Source organism: Anomaloglossus baeobatrachus, chromosome 6, assembly GCF_048569485.1.
Source record: "Anomaloglossus baeobatrachus isolate aAnoBae1 chromosome 6, aAnoBae1.hap1, whole genome shotgun sequence".
Lineage (NCBI taxonomy): Eukaryota > Metazoa > Chordata > Amphibia > Anura > Aromobatidae > Anomaloglossus > Anomaloglossus baeobatrachus.
The window spans coordinates 415483666-415501067 of record NC_134358.1 but is presented as its reverse complement, the minus strand read 5'-3'; the positions used below and the strand labels follow the sequence as shown (position 1 = coordinate 415501067).

The 17402-nt window shown below is 43.9% G+C and overlaps 1 protein-coding gene across 1 annotated transcript in view; it reads left to right on the top strand.

Annotated features, from left to right (window-relative positions):
* Nucleotides 1-606: 606 nt before the first annotated feature.
* Nucleotides 607-17402, top strand: part of LOC142243949 (epidermal growth factor receptor-like) — a 110899-nt gene continuing 94103 nt past the window's right edge. The window contains exon 1 of the mRNA XM_075316142.1: nt 607-712. Within this exon, the coding sequence (XP_075172257.1) occupies nt 607-712 (106 nt within the window). The remainder of the gene's footprint in view (nt 713-17402) is intronic.

Below are 17402 nucleotides of genomic sequence, written 5' to 3'. Positions count from 1 at the left end.
TAAAGATTCTGCTACAATGGATATATTTTCTGTCTGTATATTCAAGATAAACACACAGAAACCCTTAAGTATACACAAGATTATGTAACCATGTACACTTTGTCTGTCTGATTAAACAATATGTTATAGTTTAACATAATGTATAAACTCAAAAATAGCCATTTTCATATTTGCAATACAGAAAACTAATATTTACTAAAGTGGTCATGTCATGAGAGCTGTCATGTTAACTTCTTGTTCTCTTCTTGTTTGCTTTATACCAGTGGAGGCTGAGTTTGTTTATTTTGGCCATTCACTGGAATTTCACATCTCCACCTGATACTCCTGACATTTGTGGGATGTGACTAAACTCTGGGCAGTGGGCGGGCATCAAAAATCTTTTCTGGACAGATTATTATCAGTAATAGTATTGGTCAGCATATTACAAATACTCCACACCAGCTCAGTGATAGACACAGATTCTTTAAAGTTTTGGGAAATTTTGTAGCTGTAGCATTAGTGATATTAGTGAATTAAGGAAGTATTTGTATTTTTGTCTTTAAGACATATTATTATTACTCTATGTTCTGTCACGTTAGTCTTATTTCCTTAAAGTAACATATAAAAATGAAAGCATTCAGCCTAGATCTGGAACACCGAAGACTTGACATTTTTCTGATTATTTTCCTGCTGTTTATCAGCCTGTCTTGTAATGCGGAGGTAGACAAAAAGGGTAAGAATTGTGTTTTTTATGTTGTAACTGAATTATTTATTCTGTATATCATTATTATACTGTTTTGTGTTTTCCTAAAAATGTTTAGGTATATTGATTGCTCCTATTGATTAGTTTTACTTTAATTTCTAACAGAAGATATAGATTGAATGTTAAGTCTGAGTTAAGCCTGCTTTACACGCTGCAATTAATCATGCGATCGCATTTGCGATCGCACTCGCCCCCATCGTTTGTGCGGCACGGGCAATTTGTTGCCCGTGGCACACAATGTTGTAACCCCGTGACACGTACTTACCTTCCAAATGACCTCACTGTGGGCGGTGAACATCCACTTCCTGAAGGGGGAGGGACGTTCGGCGTCACAGCAACGTCACACAGCGGCCGGCCGTAGAAACGGAGGGGCGGAGATGAGCGGGACGTAACATTCCGCCCACTTCCTTCCTTCAGCATTGCCGGCGGGATGCAGGTAAGCTGCAGTTCATCATTCCCGGGGTGTCACACGGAGCGATGTGTGCTGCCCCGGGAACAATGAACAACCGGAGCAGAGAAGGACGTTCTATATTTTGAAAATGAGCGACGTGTCAACGAGCAATGATAAGGTGAGTATTTTTGTTCGTTCACAGTCGCTCGTAGCTGTTACACGCTACGATATGTCAAATGATGCCGGATGTGCGTCACTTACGACGTGATCCCGACGACATATCGTATGATATATCGTAGCGCGTAAAGCCCGCTTTAGACCTCATTTAGACATCCATTTTTCATGCACATGTTCTATCCTTGTTTTTCACAGCTATCACACATTCTCATATTAGTCTATGGGGCTGTTTAACTGCCTGTGTTGTTTGGGATTCGTTTGTTTGCAAAAAATGCATAGAGGCGTCTATTTTCTGTCCGAGTCATAAATCAAACTTACCCATGCAAGACAAGCAGGCTATCTGTGCACAGTCTGTGTGCTGTCGATTTTAACATTGTTATGGGCAGCAGATAAATGTACATTTTTTTTATATACATACAAGAAAATCACTAATGGTAAAAACTGACACAAAGACCAAAAAGTGAAGAAAGCACATTTATGAAACTTGGACTTTTTTTCTTTTATGAAAAAAATGGATGTCTCCATGAGGCTAGGGAATCTCTGGCTAGATTTAGTTTCAATTATCAGTTTATTTTATAGCACAATGTCAAAAGTAAAAAATAGAGGAAGATAAGACATTGTGCATCTTACTCCCTTACCCACAGTGGATTTACAGTCGGTATGTTCCCAAATCATGACCAAGGTTAGGGAAAGCAATGCTGTTGTTAAAGCTCATAAATAAATGTAAGCGAGTGCCACTATTTGTTTCTTATATATTGACGCATTGTTGTGAAGGTGTATATACAATGTAGCACTACAGAGATTCATCCCAGAGGACTATATTAGTCTCTTTGTATCTGCCAGTGATAATAGTGACAATTTTATTGTTTGCTTTTCTTTTTTGGCATTAATGCACCACTCCAGGATTTTTTTAATTTCAGCGCTGGAGTGGGGTGTCTTCATCTATTTCCAGCATTGCTCCAGTCAGTTTCCATCGGTTTGAGCATGCCTAAGGTCACAACTCAATTTAAGCATATGAGAGCATCGTTCTGGCCTTGTTCTGGTTCTCATAGACTTGCATTAAGCGCTTATAATGTAACTTCTGACTGGTGCTTTAAAGGAAACCTGTCTCCAGGTTTTCCTAATATAAAGTGCGTCCACCACCTGTAAGACCTCTTTACAGTGTTTTAGTAAACTGTATGTAAGTTCCCAATTCCTTCTGCACAGCACAAAAAATACCTTTATAATACTCCCATACCATGTGGTCTGGTCAAATGGGTGTCACTGGTCTTCAGCGCCTTCAGCGCCTCCTCTCTTATCACAGTTGACATCCACCTGCTTGCTTCATGTGAATGATGCGTTCTACATCATTGTCCCCCACTTGAGCTTAAGTGTAGGTGTGACGCCCCTGACTACATCAGGGTGTCACAGGGAACTGCACTCTTGTCTGTCATGGTGCAGAACCCACCCTCCATGGTTCTGAGTTCCTAAACACTGGTATTGCTCTCATCAGCACTCAAATACCAACCATACCTCACACCACACCCTGTCAGACACACCAGTGGTTTGTCTAGCTGGAATAGGGCCCCCCACCTAAGGGGCGGGCAGACTGGTGGGAGGGACATAGTGAGTTGAGTAGTACCTCCCAAAGAGCGAGGAGCTGAGGGAGTTGTAGCTCCCTATGTGACCTTGGTTGGGTCACAGACGGTGGTCTGGGACCAGAGGAGTCGGAGATCCGGTTGCAGGGTATTGGAAAAGGGTGTACTGACTTAGTTTTGGAGAACGGTCGGCACCAGAAAGACCAGTAACCGGACCGGTACCAAGCACGGCGGGGTACAAGACCCTAGATTGGGGAGTAGCTTCACGCAACCTGATAATTAACCTGTGGAGGATAATCTCTTTATGAACTTTCCCCAAGCGCTCAGAGATTGAAGGCATCAGCACAACGAGGGGGATAGGGTTTTCCAGCTTATGTGACCCACTGAGATCTCAAGTGCCAGCCATCAAGAGCATTGCTCCACTAAATAAAGGGAGTGGGACCCTTACAGCTTCAGGCCGACGGGTCACCTAAGAACATCTACACAATTGTGCATGGAGGCAGGCTCTGGACCACTAAGTAATACCAGTGGGGACGGACACCAGGGCAGGCTCCCCAATGCGGCAGTGATACCCAGAGACTTGGGTTACTTCTGTGTCAGAGTCTGCTTATCGCATCAACATCCGCACGACCTGAGTGAGTACACTGCCCTCCCTGCGTCCTGCCTGTCCATATAGCCTGCACAACACTATCCGCCACCTTCCTCCAGAGTCCTGGGGCCTCCCCTATCCGTGGAGGGATCACCATATGGCTTCCCCACTCCATCTGCCCCATGGTACTCCCATCGGCAGCAGCGGTACTCCCCTTACCGCAAACCACAGGTGGCGTCACAAACTATCCCTTGTAAATATTTCCCCCTTTTTAATTGCGTGGCCGCTGAGCCCCGGGTCCGGGGACCCTCGAACCACAGCTAACTCCGGATCCGAGCAGTCTGACTGCTGCAAGGGTGGCACATAGGTGTACTTCACTTTGCCCTGCTGAGGGCAGAGCAAAGTAATGTAATACCCATGTGCAGCAAAACGCAGCAAAAAACGCACCAAATCGCGGCAAAACGCGTGCGTTTTTTGCCGCGTTTTTTTTGACGCGGGCGCGTTTTTGTGCGTTTTTTGCCGCAAAAAACGCACAAAAACGCAGCGTCAAAAAAACGCGGTGTGTGATCCTAGCCTTACTGTGTTTCTCATTAGTCAGGATCTCTATCACTATTCCTTGCTCTGATATCTTCTCCCATGCTGTCATGCAGCTTTGAATTAACCAGACCTAAGGTCTGTCTCTGTTTTATGCAGGGCCCTATTCTATAGTTCCCACAGGAAACTGTCACTGTTCCTGCATCTTAGCCCCTCCCACTATGGGCTAGTCCTAAGTGTTAACTGTCTCTTGCTCTACTCACTGCCTGTTGCTGGGCAGAACACAGCTTCATTACAGTATAATGCATAATTTTTAAAAAGCAAACATCACATTGCACTTCACATTACATAACAACACTATTGATGTCTTCAAGGGGGAAAGGGGCAGTATGTCCATCTCCTTACATATGTGTCAGTAGAAGTGAAAAAGCGTTGACAACCTCAAAGTAAAGCAGGGTTGCTATACAAATGCCTGCAGCCATTAATATGTATAAATGAAGAGGCGAGACCATTTGGGGTTATTTAGTTAGAGAAGCCAGGAACATCTTTGCCCTAAGCCATTGACAGCAAAAGTAAGATAAGATGATTGGATTTGGAAGTTTGGATGTATAGGTAATAAGGACAAAATATTCATGCTTACTTAGGATGTAGTTTTGTGTTAAAAGGGTACAGAGGTATTAATAGATTCAAATATCTTATGTTATTAAAGATATAGAAGAAAACGTTGATTGTTCTAGTCTGTAAATATATTGGAATAAAATTATTTTAATGCCATTGACCGGGGAGTTAGGAAATATGAGCAGTGGAATAAAGGTAATAGGTCAGGATGATTGCTTCAGATATCTGAAATCAAATTAAAATGTACCGTCTCCTATGCGCAAGATAAGTTCAAACACTAGTTAGTCACCTCTTTCGAAGGCAAATAAGTGAAATGTAACTAAGATGATATTATTATCAGAAATTGTGCATATTGTAGTCAATAGTCCACTATAGTTGAGTAACAAAATGTAAGATTCTGGAGACCAGGTTGGTTTTGAGGACAAAGAACGCAAGAATCAAAAGTAGTTCATTGTATGCTCTGCTTGAAAAGCGTGGATAAGAATTACAACCATTCCAGTTTTTATGACATGACAGTTACAATGTCTTACTAATTGGAAAGAACATACACTAATAATGAATTACATAAGTAAGAATTGTAAAGATAAATATAGAGCAATTATTGAGATTTAACAAACTTAGGCTTAGTACAAACTGTGTCTGTGCATTTAGCTTACAGTGTCCGTCTGGAGTAGAGATGAGCAGACCCATGGATGTTCAGGTTTGCTGCGTGTGGATGGACTTTAAAAAAAAGTTCAGTTTGGGAACCTGTTTTCCCAGCTGACAAACAAAGTACCCAGAGCCCTTTTAAAATAAGATGGAATCCAAAAAAACAAAAGGTGTAAGCCAAGAAAAAGAGGTAGCTAACTCTTTTTTTGTGGGTGGAGACAGACAACCATTTTTTTTTTAGAGGGATTCAATTTTATTATTTTTTAGTAAATGTATTTTTTAAGGCCCTCAAACATTTGTAATGGCCAATGGAGTACACCAATGTCTGGTTACGGGTGGTACAATTGTCTTGTCAGCCAAAGGTATGGACTAGTCTGGTGTTATCCACAAATTATTCATTTTAATAAAAGTGAGCTTGTACACGTTAGCTGAGGACAGGCGGATGCACCTGTCTGTGATGACCTCCCTGCCATGCTAAACACACGTCCGGACAGTACACTTGTGTCATGGGAGGCCAGCACCTCCAAGTAGTGTTGTGCAAGCTCAGGCCATGTATCCAATTTCGAGACCCAGACGTTAAGTGGTGCAGACCGATCAGTAAGCAGATCAGTAAGCAATGATAGATGTTTAGACAAGTACTCTTCCATCATGTTGGATAAATGCTGCCTCCTGCTAATACACACCATAGCAGATGGTGTTGCCAGATGGTGTGGCGTGCTGCAGATGAATTCGTGCCACATTGTGGCTGATAACTTTCCCTTCTGAGGTGGTGCGGGTGCAATGGCTGTATTGGCCACTTCCTCCTCCTCCTCCTCTGCCTCATTCTGCACTGAGCCCCCGCTCTCTGGTGGGAATGCCATAAGTAGAGCCTATACTAGCGGGAACATATATTCACGCATTTTAAGATTCTGTTAAAGTGCCGAAATGTCTTCGTACCATGAATCCAGCAGGTTGGCCACCCAGTAATCAGCACTGGTCAGAATTATAGCAACTTGCCGGTCTTTGCACAGGCACAACAGCATGTACGGGCTCATGGGTGCCAGGCTGTCCAGAGGCAACAACAAGCTGTCCTTAATTGCAGGTGTGTGGCCTGGGTCATCTGTATCCCTCCAGCCATGCTGCAGTGATGCCCCTGAGTAAATTTCCTACCACCCTGCTGATGGTTCCTCCTCTTCCTGCTCCTCTGAAACTGTCCTCTGGCTGGAAAGTTGGGGACATGCATACCAGCAAACCAATCTTAGAGCTCTGTGTGGATGACAGCCCGGATAAAGGTGTCAGTGTTAACCGTTCCTCATGCTCCTCTTCCTCCTATCCTACCACTTCATCCATTATGGCCTCAACCATATTTTTCAAGCAGGCATACAAGCGATATAATAACACCTATGATAGCGTCATCAGTGTTAGCCATGTTGGTTGAGTACTGGAAGCAGTGCAACAGATCCCGCATGGAGGCTCACTCTTTCGGAATGAAGTGATGTTATTCTGAATTGCAAATCTGCTGTACCTGCTGCAGTTGAAACTCCACTATTGCCTGTTGCTGCTCTCACAGTGTCTCCAGCATATGCAAGCTGGAGTTCCACCTTGTTGGTACATCGCATATTAGGCGGTGAGCAAAAAGGTCAAAGTGACTCTGTAGCTAGGTATGAGGACGTACCACGTGCACAGCGACAGGGAAGGGAAGTAAGGGAGACCTTGTGTCAAGGGAACGTGAGATGGTGACCCCTGACCAAACCTTCCGCTGGCCCATGGCTCCCCTAACCACCCTAGGTAGGTTTTGCATGTATCTGTCAAGCAGGATACCTGGCCCTGGCTGACCCTGAACTGGGTCCTAGGTAAAGAACGGATGGGATGAGCACTTAGTTAACCCAACTAAGCTCTAAAGAAGACACAGGGAGCACAAACAGGAGGAGGAAACAAATAAGTTATCTCCAAGAAGACTCAGGGATAGAAACAGCAACAAACGATAAGGTGAGGATTTGGTCTGCAACATGTGTATGTGACGTACCCCAGGGCCTTGGGGTACTCAGTCCCGGGCCTTGAATCAAGGGAACATATCACGGGTGGCCAGTGCCCAGTTCCGTGACCCTAAGGTCGCTTAAAAAGAGGAATGTAAAAGGGAATATTAAAAATAAAATGTTCATTTTCGTGACGCCACTTGCGGTATGCGGCTAATTGAGGGCAGCCACCGCTGCAAAGTCTCTCACTACTGGGGCTGGTGGTATTAAGCAGCTTGGGTGTTATGGCTCTCCGCAAGTCGAGCTAGGCCCCAGGCGAGGATGATGGTGGTTGTAGTATGGTGATGCAGAGGTGTAGGAAGAATTCAGACGACACAGGGGCTGCGGTTCACTGGTGCTTTACTCACAGGTTTCCTGGAGCTGCAATCCGCCTGGTGCTGGTCTTTACCAATCTGGTATTCCTTTGAGCCCAGTGCCGGTGTAGTGACCTGGCGAGCTTTACTTCCATGCGCCCATGTACAGTTGGTGGGTGCCCGTGGCCTGGAGCGTTCTGGGGTCCCCCCCCTGTTGTCAAAGTCTGGGCCCATATAGCAGGCAGCTTGAACCTCCCTTGGGTTAAACCTCTGTCCCCGTTCCCGGGTTCCTTCTTTGCTGCTGTGCCCCAGACAATAACATTGGTGAGGAACCCTGATGATTCCCTCACCGGGCAGATTTTTAAGGGGAGCTTGAAACATGCTACTGATCTATGGCTCTGCACCCCGCCGGTGCTCGGTTCCGTGAGTACTCACACCGTACTCTCCCGGACAACTGTACTCCTTTTTGCCAACCGGTAACTTTACACTCCCTGTCTGAGTGTCGACTTCTGACTGACTTCGGACGGACCGTTCGACTCACTTTTGACTTACTTTCTCTCAAGATGTCTGTCTACTGTAAAACTCCACTGACTAGCCCCCCCCCTCCCAGGTTTCTGACTAGTGGGTTGGATGAATCCCGACCAATAGGTGGCCATCCATTAGTTCCGTCCCTAGCCTGTTACCCATTCTGAGGAAAGAGGGCATGGATGTGTGTGTTTGAATAGTATTTACTGGCACAGGTTTTCAGGAATCCTAGGGTTAGCACTGCACCTGTTACCGGATGCAATACCCTGTGGCACCTGACGCTTCAGGGGCGCCACATATGCAGGGCAGGGATGGCTCACCTGGAAAAGTAGTGGCGACTGGGAACAACATACTGCAGGACAGCTACTCAAATCATTTTTTTTGCAAAACTGTCGGTCTCCACCAGCCAAAATGGCAGCACTTCAAAGGCAAGCAATTTTGAAATGGTGTCATTCAGGGCCAGAGCTCGTGGGAGAGTAGGAGAGTATTTCCTCTTTCTATAGAAGCTTTGTGAGGTGGACAGCTGAGGAATTCCATGGGACGGTGTGGAGATGGTAAGTGACACTGGTTATGGTGTTGCTGGTACATGATGTGTTTGTAGGAGGAAAAGGCCGACACCACAGGAGGAACCTCAGTTCTTTCCTGATTTTTCTGGAAACTACTCCACTGTGGCTCATTGGTAGTCAGATGACTAGAGATGGGCAAACCTGTGGAAGTTCGGTTCAACGGGTGCAACCGGACTTCAGATAAAGTTCAGTCAGTTTGGGACCTGGACTTGACCTGAACCAAATTGGAAATCACTAATTGGGCAGTTCAGGTCTCCACCCACATGCAGCCAGCCATAAACATAACACTTCCAGGGGAAGATGGGCTGGGTTTTTCCTTTTTTTTGCACGCGCTACATCTAATCTTGCTGTTGTCATCCCTAATGCGAGTCATTCAGACATTGCAAGCGGCTCACGCTGGGCTGAGCTCCGAGCACACCCAAGCACAATGCTCACGTAAGTGGTTTGCATATGTAAAGGACCCAAACTCTTGTCTTTTGTGAAGTCTGTATTTGGTACAAACACCGAACATTGAACTATAGCCTTCAACATTCGGTAATGGAAAAAAACACTTTATTTTGTAAATAAGCGTCTTTAGTGTAATAGTAGCCAATCCTAAAAAAACCTATATAAATCTGTAATCATACTGATCTGAAAATAAATACTGTAAGGTGAATGGCATAAAAAAAGAATAATAAAGCCAATTCTTCGACTGCTGCTGAATTGTCTATTCTGCCTCTCAAAGATCACAGTCAGGTGTGACTCACATTTATCTTGTGCTCTACGCTGAGTGCTTACATCAGGGATTAAATGTAAATCACTGAAAAAAGGAAAATTCACTGCAATGAGGCAGATGGAGCCACACTGAACTACCGTCTGGAAAGTGGTCAGGCAGTGTCCATCTTTTTCCGCGTTTTTTTGACGTGCAGAAAAGTGCAGTCAACAACACTTTTGTTCATGATTGAAAGACAGACAGTCTTTGTCAGTCTAATAGAGTGCCTATTGGAACTATGTTTAAAAAATTAAATACTTAGCTTGTAATTTGGCCAATCCATTTGAGCCCGACAACCCATGACAAAGTGTATGTCTTTGTCAGGATCCTATCCTAATATGTGCCTCCTTTGGTTAAAAAACCTACAAGGGTTGGGCACCAGCTAAAATGAAAATGCCCTGGCTGTACTGCAGAGTGTTCAGTCATGGAATGGAATACAAATATAAAACACTGACTAGCACATCCAATAGGTGTGAAGAGATGTAAGCTGAAAATTCAATATGATCACAAAAATATACAGCAGCACTCTAAAAGCTTAAATATGTAAACATTAAACATACATATTCATTAATTTATATTCACCCATTACCCCTTTAAAAAAAGAAAAACTTGGGGCCAAAGCAATATTTTAGTGGAAAAAATGGAAATTTTCATTTATTCAGCCCAATGTTATACAATTATGTGAAATACTTGAGGGTTAAAATTGCACACTATTACCCTAGATGAATTAATTAAGAGGTGTAGTTTCCAAAATGTGGTAACTTGTTGGGTTTCTGCTGTTTTGGCATGTCAGGGGCTCTTCAAATGTGACATGGTGTCCACAATCTATTTGTCACGGATGTGTCACGGGTGACAGACAGTCCTGTGGTATCCGGCTATAGAAGGTCACATTGTTTGGCTGCACAAATTTCTCCCTGACCTTCTATTATTCCTGGTTGGTGTATTTGGTATCCTGTGTATCTCCTCTGTTTGTTTTCCTCTCATTTCCTTTAGGACCCTGCGGAGTTCCTCACCCTTTCAGCTGTTTTTCATCAGCACTTCCCTTGATGTCTTTATATACCCTTCTTTCTCCTTACTCTGTGATGGTGATAGGTCTAATACCCGTAACAAGTCTTCAGTGCAAGCAGTCAGCTTGTATACATCTGAAGAAGCTTTGCTGTTGTTGCAGGTCCTATTGTTTTGTCAACTGGAGATTAGTTATTTGTTTATTTTCCTCATGTTTGTTATCCTCGTGTCTTCTTTAAAGCTTAGCGGGGTTATTATTATTATTATTATTATTATTTATTATTATAGCGCCATTTATTCCATGGCGCTTTACAAGTGAAAGAGGGTCTACGTACAACAATCATTAACAGTACAAGACAGACTGGTATAGGAGGAGAGAGGACCCTGCCCGCGAGGGCTCACAGTCTACAGGGAATGGGTGATGGTACAATAGGTGAGGACAGAGCTGGTTGCGCAGTGGTCTACTGGGCTGAGGGCTATTGTAGGTTGTAGGCTTGTTGACTAAGAGCTCATCCCAGCTGCTCCCTACCTAGCACTTACTTCAAGGTCAGCCAGGGCAGGTATCTGGCGAGATGCATAGGTGCGAAATCTATCTAGGGTGGTGAGGGAATCCAGGGGCCAGCGGTAGGTTTAGTCAGAGGTTGCCATCTCCCCTTTACATACGCACAGGGTTTCCCTTCCTTTTTGCCATTCACTTGGTACTTCCTCATACCTAGCGTGACACTATTCCAGCCAAAATGGCGCTCCATCCCTTATAAGCCATGTCGTGCACCCAAACAGTAGTTTTTCACCACATGTGGGGTATTGCTGTACCGAGAAATTGTACAACAAACGGTATGGTGCAATGTCTCCTGTAACCTTTTGTAAAAATACTAAATCTGGGGCAAAAACATCATTAGAAAATTATATGAAGCATTTTGGAGTTCAAGATGCTCACCACACATCTAGATAAATTCTTTGGGGGACCTAGTTTCCAAAATCGGGTCAGTTGTTTGACAAGGCGTCTGCAATTTATTCTAGCCAAAATTGATCATCAAGATCATCAAAAATCATCAAGAGAGCTTTAAACTAGAACAGCATGGGAAGGGAAGAAAAAGTCCAGGGAAAGCCATACAGGTGACAAATACTATTGAAAACTCTGCTGTTAGAAATGGAAAGGAAGAACTAAGACAAAAAAATCTGAATAATGAAAATATGGGACAATCACAAACTAAAATGTTTTTATACAAATGCACAGAGCATGGGCAACACACAAGGAGAATTGGAGTTACTAACTCAGGAAAAGAAATATGATGTCATTGGCATCACTGAAACTTGGTGGAACGATACATATGACTGGAATAGAAAGCTAGAAGGATACAACTTATTTGCAAGAAACACGCATAATAAACGAGGAGGAGGTGTTGCATTGTATGTTAGTAAATCATATATCTCCACAGAGATTGAAGCTTCAAAGACTGGGAGTTCTGTGGAAGTTGTTTGGGTAAGACTACAAGGAGAAAACAAGGGAAAGAGCACCATTGTAGGCGTGTACTACAGGCCGCTTCAACAAGTGGAGGATATGGATAAACTCTTTATACATCAGATGAGCATCTTCTCAAAAAAAATATGATGTTGTGATCATGGGAGGTTTCAACTATCCAGACATTTGTTGGAAATCTCTCTCAGGCAAAAGTAACAGTTCCAACAAATTCTTATCCTCTATTGCTGACAGCTTTATCTTCCAAAAGGTGGAGTAGAAAACAAGGGGTTCTGCTACCTTGAATCTAATCCTCCTTACAAACAGGGAGGAAATGGTTGAGGAGGTAAGGGTGGCTGGGACCCTGGGAAGCAGTAACCATGCTATCATAGAGTTTTGGATAACTAGAGGAGGAACACCTGTGAAAACTCAAACTTCAAGGCTGGATTTCAGAAAGGCAGATTTTAAGGGACTCAAAAAGAGGATATCAGGGATTCAATGGCTATATGTCCTTATGAACAGAAATGCCCAGGAAGGATGGGACATCTTGAAAAATTATATTCTCAAAGCGCAATCGTTAACAATCCCTAAAAGAGGGAAGAATAAGAAACATGTAAGGAAATCAGGATGGATGAACACAGAACTTAAATACATGCTAAAAAGGAAGAAAGAAATGTTTATTAAATGGAAAGAGGGAGGCATATCTAAAGAAGAATATAACACCGTCTGCAAAATCTGCAGGGCACACTTTCGATTAACCAAAGCTGATAATGAAATAAGGCTTGCAAGATATGTCAAAAGCAATAAAACAGGATTTTGAGTTATGTAAAAAATAAAAGAAAAGTCAAAGATGTTATAGGAATTTTACAGGATGAAAATGGTGAAGTTGTAAAAAATGATGTTGAGAAGGCCAAACTTTTAAATTGTTATTTTGCATCTGTTTTCTCTGAAAAAGTAAATGTAAAATCCACTGATCTTCACCGTTCTATTGTAGGATTACAAGGATCCAGGCCATCAATAAACAAAGAGATAGTGAGGGAATACTTAGCTAACATTAATGAATTCAAGTCTCCAGGTCCAGACGAATTACACCCCAGAGTACTTAAGGAGATAGCACAGGAAATATTAGTACCACTCTTCATAATTTTTGAAAATTTTTGGAGAACGGAAGAAGTTCCAGAAGACTGGATAAGAGCAAATGTTGTCCCTATCTTCAAAAAGGGAAAGAAGGTGGACCCAGGGAACTACAGGCCTGTGAGCCTGACTTCCATACCAGGAAAGATCTTTGAACAGATTATTAAACAACATTTATGTAAGTACCTGGATGGAAATGAAGTGATTAACCAGAGCCAGCATGGGTTTGTAACTAATAAGTCATGTCAGACTAACTTAATTTCCTTTTATGACAAAATCACTGACTGGGTGGATCAGGGAAATGCAGGAGATATAGTATATCTTGACTTCAGCAAAGCATTTGACATAGTATCTCATACAATCCTTATTGAAAAAATGACTAAGTGTGGAATGGACAAGGCAACTGTTAGGGCTCGTGCGCACGTTGTGTAATTTTATGCGTTTACGCAGCGTTTAGCACTGCAGCGTAAGTGCATGCGTCCTGCGTCCCCAGCACAATCTATGAAGATTGTGCATAATCTGTGCGCACGATGCTTTTTTTAACGCATCGATTTGAGTGTCAAAAATCTGACAATCACTGTGTTTAAAAATGCAGCCTGTCAATTATTTTGTGCGCTTTGGATGCAGCTCCCACTTTGCCTATGGGAGAGGCAGCATCCCGAGTGCATGAAATCTGAATTTTTTCTGCAGAAACACTGCATCCATTATGCAGTGTTTCTGCAGCGATAATGTAACGCCTGCCTCGATAAATGTAATGGATGTAATGGACGGACTAAAGGGAAGCCCCTCACCAAGCAGGACCCCAGAACCCTGAAACCCTTTAACCCCTATACAGGGATTTTGAATTACACAAGGCACTGGAGATCTCTACCCGTGGAAGGCTGCAGTCCGATGAGAGTAGTCGTCAGGCAGGGTCAAACCAGGAACAGCAGAACTGGGACAGAATCGGCAGGCAAAGGCGTAAACAGAAAACGTAGCAGTGGTCAGATCCGGGTCGGGCAGCGAGGTACAAAACAGCAGGCAGAAGGGTAGTCAACAACAAGCAAGTCAGCGCACAGGAAACACAAAACAAACAGCACATGAGCCAGAATCAGAACTATCTCTGGCAGAGTCCAGCAGACAGGATGGGGAATAAGAAGGGTGTGGTGTCTTTCCATTAGCTGTAGCTGAATGATGGTACTTCAGCTGGGAGTCACCCGCCACCTACAGTCAGCCAGCGGTACTGCAGATCCCAAGATAACCCAGCCCAGTGGATGATCGGAGCCTGCGCCCACCGGTGCTGCTGGCATCGACTCCTCTCCCATCACCAGCACCATCCACGGCAGGAACACGGTGTCACCTGGCGATCGGAGCAGAAGTCGCTGGAGCAAACTCTGGCGGTGACGTAACAGTACCCCCCCCTCCACGAGGGGCCTCCGGACCCTCAAAACCCAGCTTTCCAGGAAATTGGAGGTGAAACCGCCGGACCAGACCGTTAGCATGAATATCACTTGCAGGGACCCATGACCTCTCCTCAGGGCCGTAACCCTTCCAATGCACCAAATATTGTACCGCCCCTCTGACAATACGGGAATCAAGTATTCTCTGTACCTCATACTCCAAGTTACCTTCAACCAAAACAGGAGAAGGGGGGTCACTGACTGGGTGAATGGGGCCACAATAGAACTTGAGTAGGGACTTATGGAATACATTCGATATCTTAAAAGACGGGGGGAGTTGCAGACGGAAAGCTGTGGGATTAATGACCTCGATTATCTCATAAGGTCCAATAAATCTCGGATCCAGCTTAGCAGAAGGGACCTTGAGTTTGATATTCCGTGTGGATAACCATACCTTGTCCCCAACTCCAAGGCTAGGGCCCTTGGAACGTTTCTTATTAGCAGAGGAGGCTTGACCAACCTTTGCCTTCTTCAGGTTCTCTTTCACCTCAGACCAGATAGCCTTCAATTTGTCCACAGTTGATTCAGCCTCAGGAGTATCCACCACAGCGGAAGAAAAAGAACAAAAACGGGGATGCAACCCTAAATTGCAGAAAGAGGGGCTAGTCTTGATGGATTCCTTATACTGATTATTGATTGCGAACTCAGCTAGCGGCATATATTCCACTCAGTCAGACTGACGGTCAGACACATAACACCGGAGATATTGTTCAAGGGTTTGATTGGAACGTTCGGTCTGACCATTGGTCTCTGGGTGGTAGGCAGAAGAAAAAGATAGCTCTATATTGATCTTCTTACAAAATGCCCTCCAGAATTTCGAGACGAACTGTGTTCCTTGGTCAGAAACAATATTTTCTGGAACCCCGTGTAACCACACAATATGCCTAATAAACAACTTGCTAAGAGTTTCAGAATTGGGTAATCCGGACAGAGGAACAAAATGACACTGTTTGCTGAATCTATCCACTACTACCTAGATACAGGTCTTCCCTTCTGAGGGTGGAAGGTCAGTGATGAAGTCCATGGAGAGATGTGTCCAAGGGCTTACTGGAGTAGGTAGGGACTAGAGAAATCCGGCAGGGCGGGTACGAGGTGCCTGGCTCGAGCACAAGTTTCACAAGCCAGTACATAATCCTTACAATCTTTCGCTACGGTTGGCCACCAAAAATTCCTGTTACTAATCGGAGGGTATTGCCAATACCAGGGTGACCTGCCAGCACAGACTTGTGGGATTCCTTACCCATAGGCGAAGTGAGGGGGCGACAAACAGTTTATGGACAGGAGTGGTTTCTGGAGCTTGGTCTTGGGTATTATGGACCTCTTCTATTAAATCTAAGGAAACAGATGACATAATAATGCCTTTAGCTAAAATATGCTCTGGTTCAGAGTTTTCAGACAGAGGGACAGAAGCTAAGGGAAAGTGCATCAGCCTTTGTGTTCCTGGTACCGGGCCAGAATGTTACTACAAAATCAAATCTGGAGAAGAACAATGCCCACCTAGCTTGCCTAGGATTGAGTCTCTTAGCAGATTCCAGATAAGTGAGGTTCTTATGGTCTGTGATGATTGTGACCTTATGTTTGGCGCCTTCGAGGAAGTGGCGCCATTCCTCAAAGGCCCATTTAATTGCCAACAGCTCACGATTACCAATGTCATAATTTCTCTCTGTGGGAGAAAACTTGCGGGAAAAGAAGGCACAAGGACGAAGCTGAGTGAGAGACGGAGTACCTTGTGATAGCACCGCTCCCACTCCAACCTCGGATGCATCGACTTCCACAATAAACGGACACATAAGGTCAGGCTGAACCAGAATCGGGTCTGAGGAGAAACATTCTTTTAATTTTGAGAAGGCATGGATCACCTCTGGCTTCCAGTTAACCACATCAGCCCCCTTTTTAGTCAGATCAGTGAGGGGTTTGGCAATTTTGGAAAAATCTCTAATAAATTTGCGGTAATAATTAGCAAACCCAAGGAAATGCTGCAAGGCTTTCAGAGACTTGGGTTGTACCCACTCCTTAATTGGTTGAAGCTTAGAGGGATCCATGCGGAAGCCTTCTGCGGACAATATATAACCCAGGAAATTAACCTCTGCCTCAAAAAAAACACATTTCTCATATTTAGCAAATTGGGAGTTCTCTCTGAGTCTCTGGAGTACAGTGCGGACATGTTGGACATGTGACGTAGCATCAGGAGAATAAATCAGGATGTCATCCAGATAGACCACCACATATTGACCACAAATATCTCTGAAAATGTAATTTACAAAGTTCTGAAACACCGCCGGCGCATTACTCAATCCAAAAGGCATTACCAGATACTCATAGTGTCCGTCTGGAGTATTAAATGCCGTTTTCCACTCATCCCCTTCTCTGATGCGGATTAGGTTATAGGCTCCCCTGAGATCCAGCTTGGTGAACCACCGGGCTCCTATGAGCTGGTTAAACAGATCGGGGATGAGTGGCAGAGGGTACTGATTCTTTACAGTAATAGCATTCAGTTCACGGTAGTCAATACAAGGTCTGAGGCCACCATCTTTCTTTTTTTTTTTTTTAAACATCTTTTTATTGAATTTTAACTGAATTTCTTTTACAATCCGCTCTTATACAAAAAGCATGCCATTGATGACATTATAATCAAAACAGTCCCGCCCACCCCTCCCCCCGCTCTGCGTGCGACCAGAGGCAACTTAAAATGGTAACTTATGTAATTGGTATGTGTCCATTGAGCAGTTCAAGAAGGTATCAAGAGGTCTGTCCAAACTGAGATTTAAGTCTATCCTTAAGCACTGTAGCCAAGGTATAAATAAAGACCATGTTTCAAAGAAACGCTTAGTCAACTTCTCCTTATTCGACAGTGCATCCAGCCAGTCCATTTTGAATATGAACATTAGTTTTGATTGGATAAACGCTAGAGAGGGTGCTTCAGGATTTACCCAGAGATG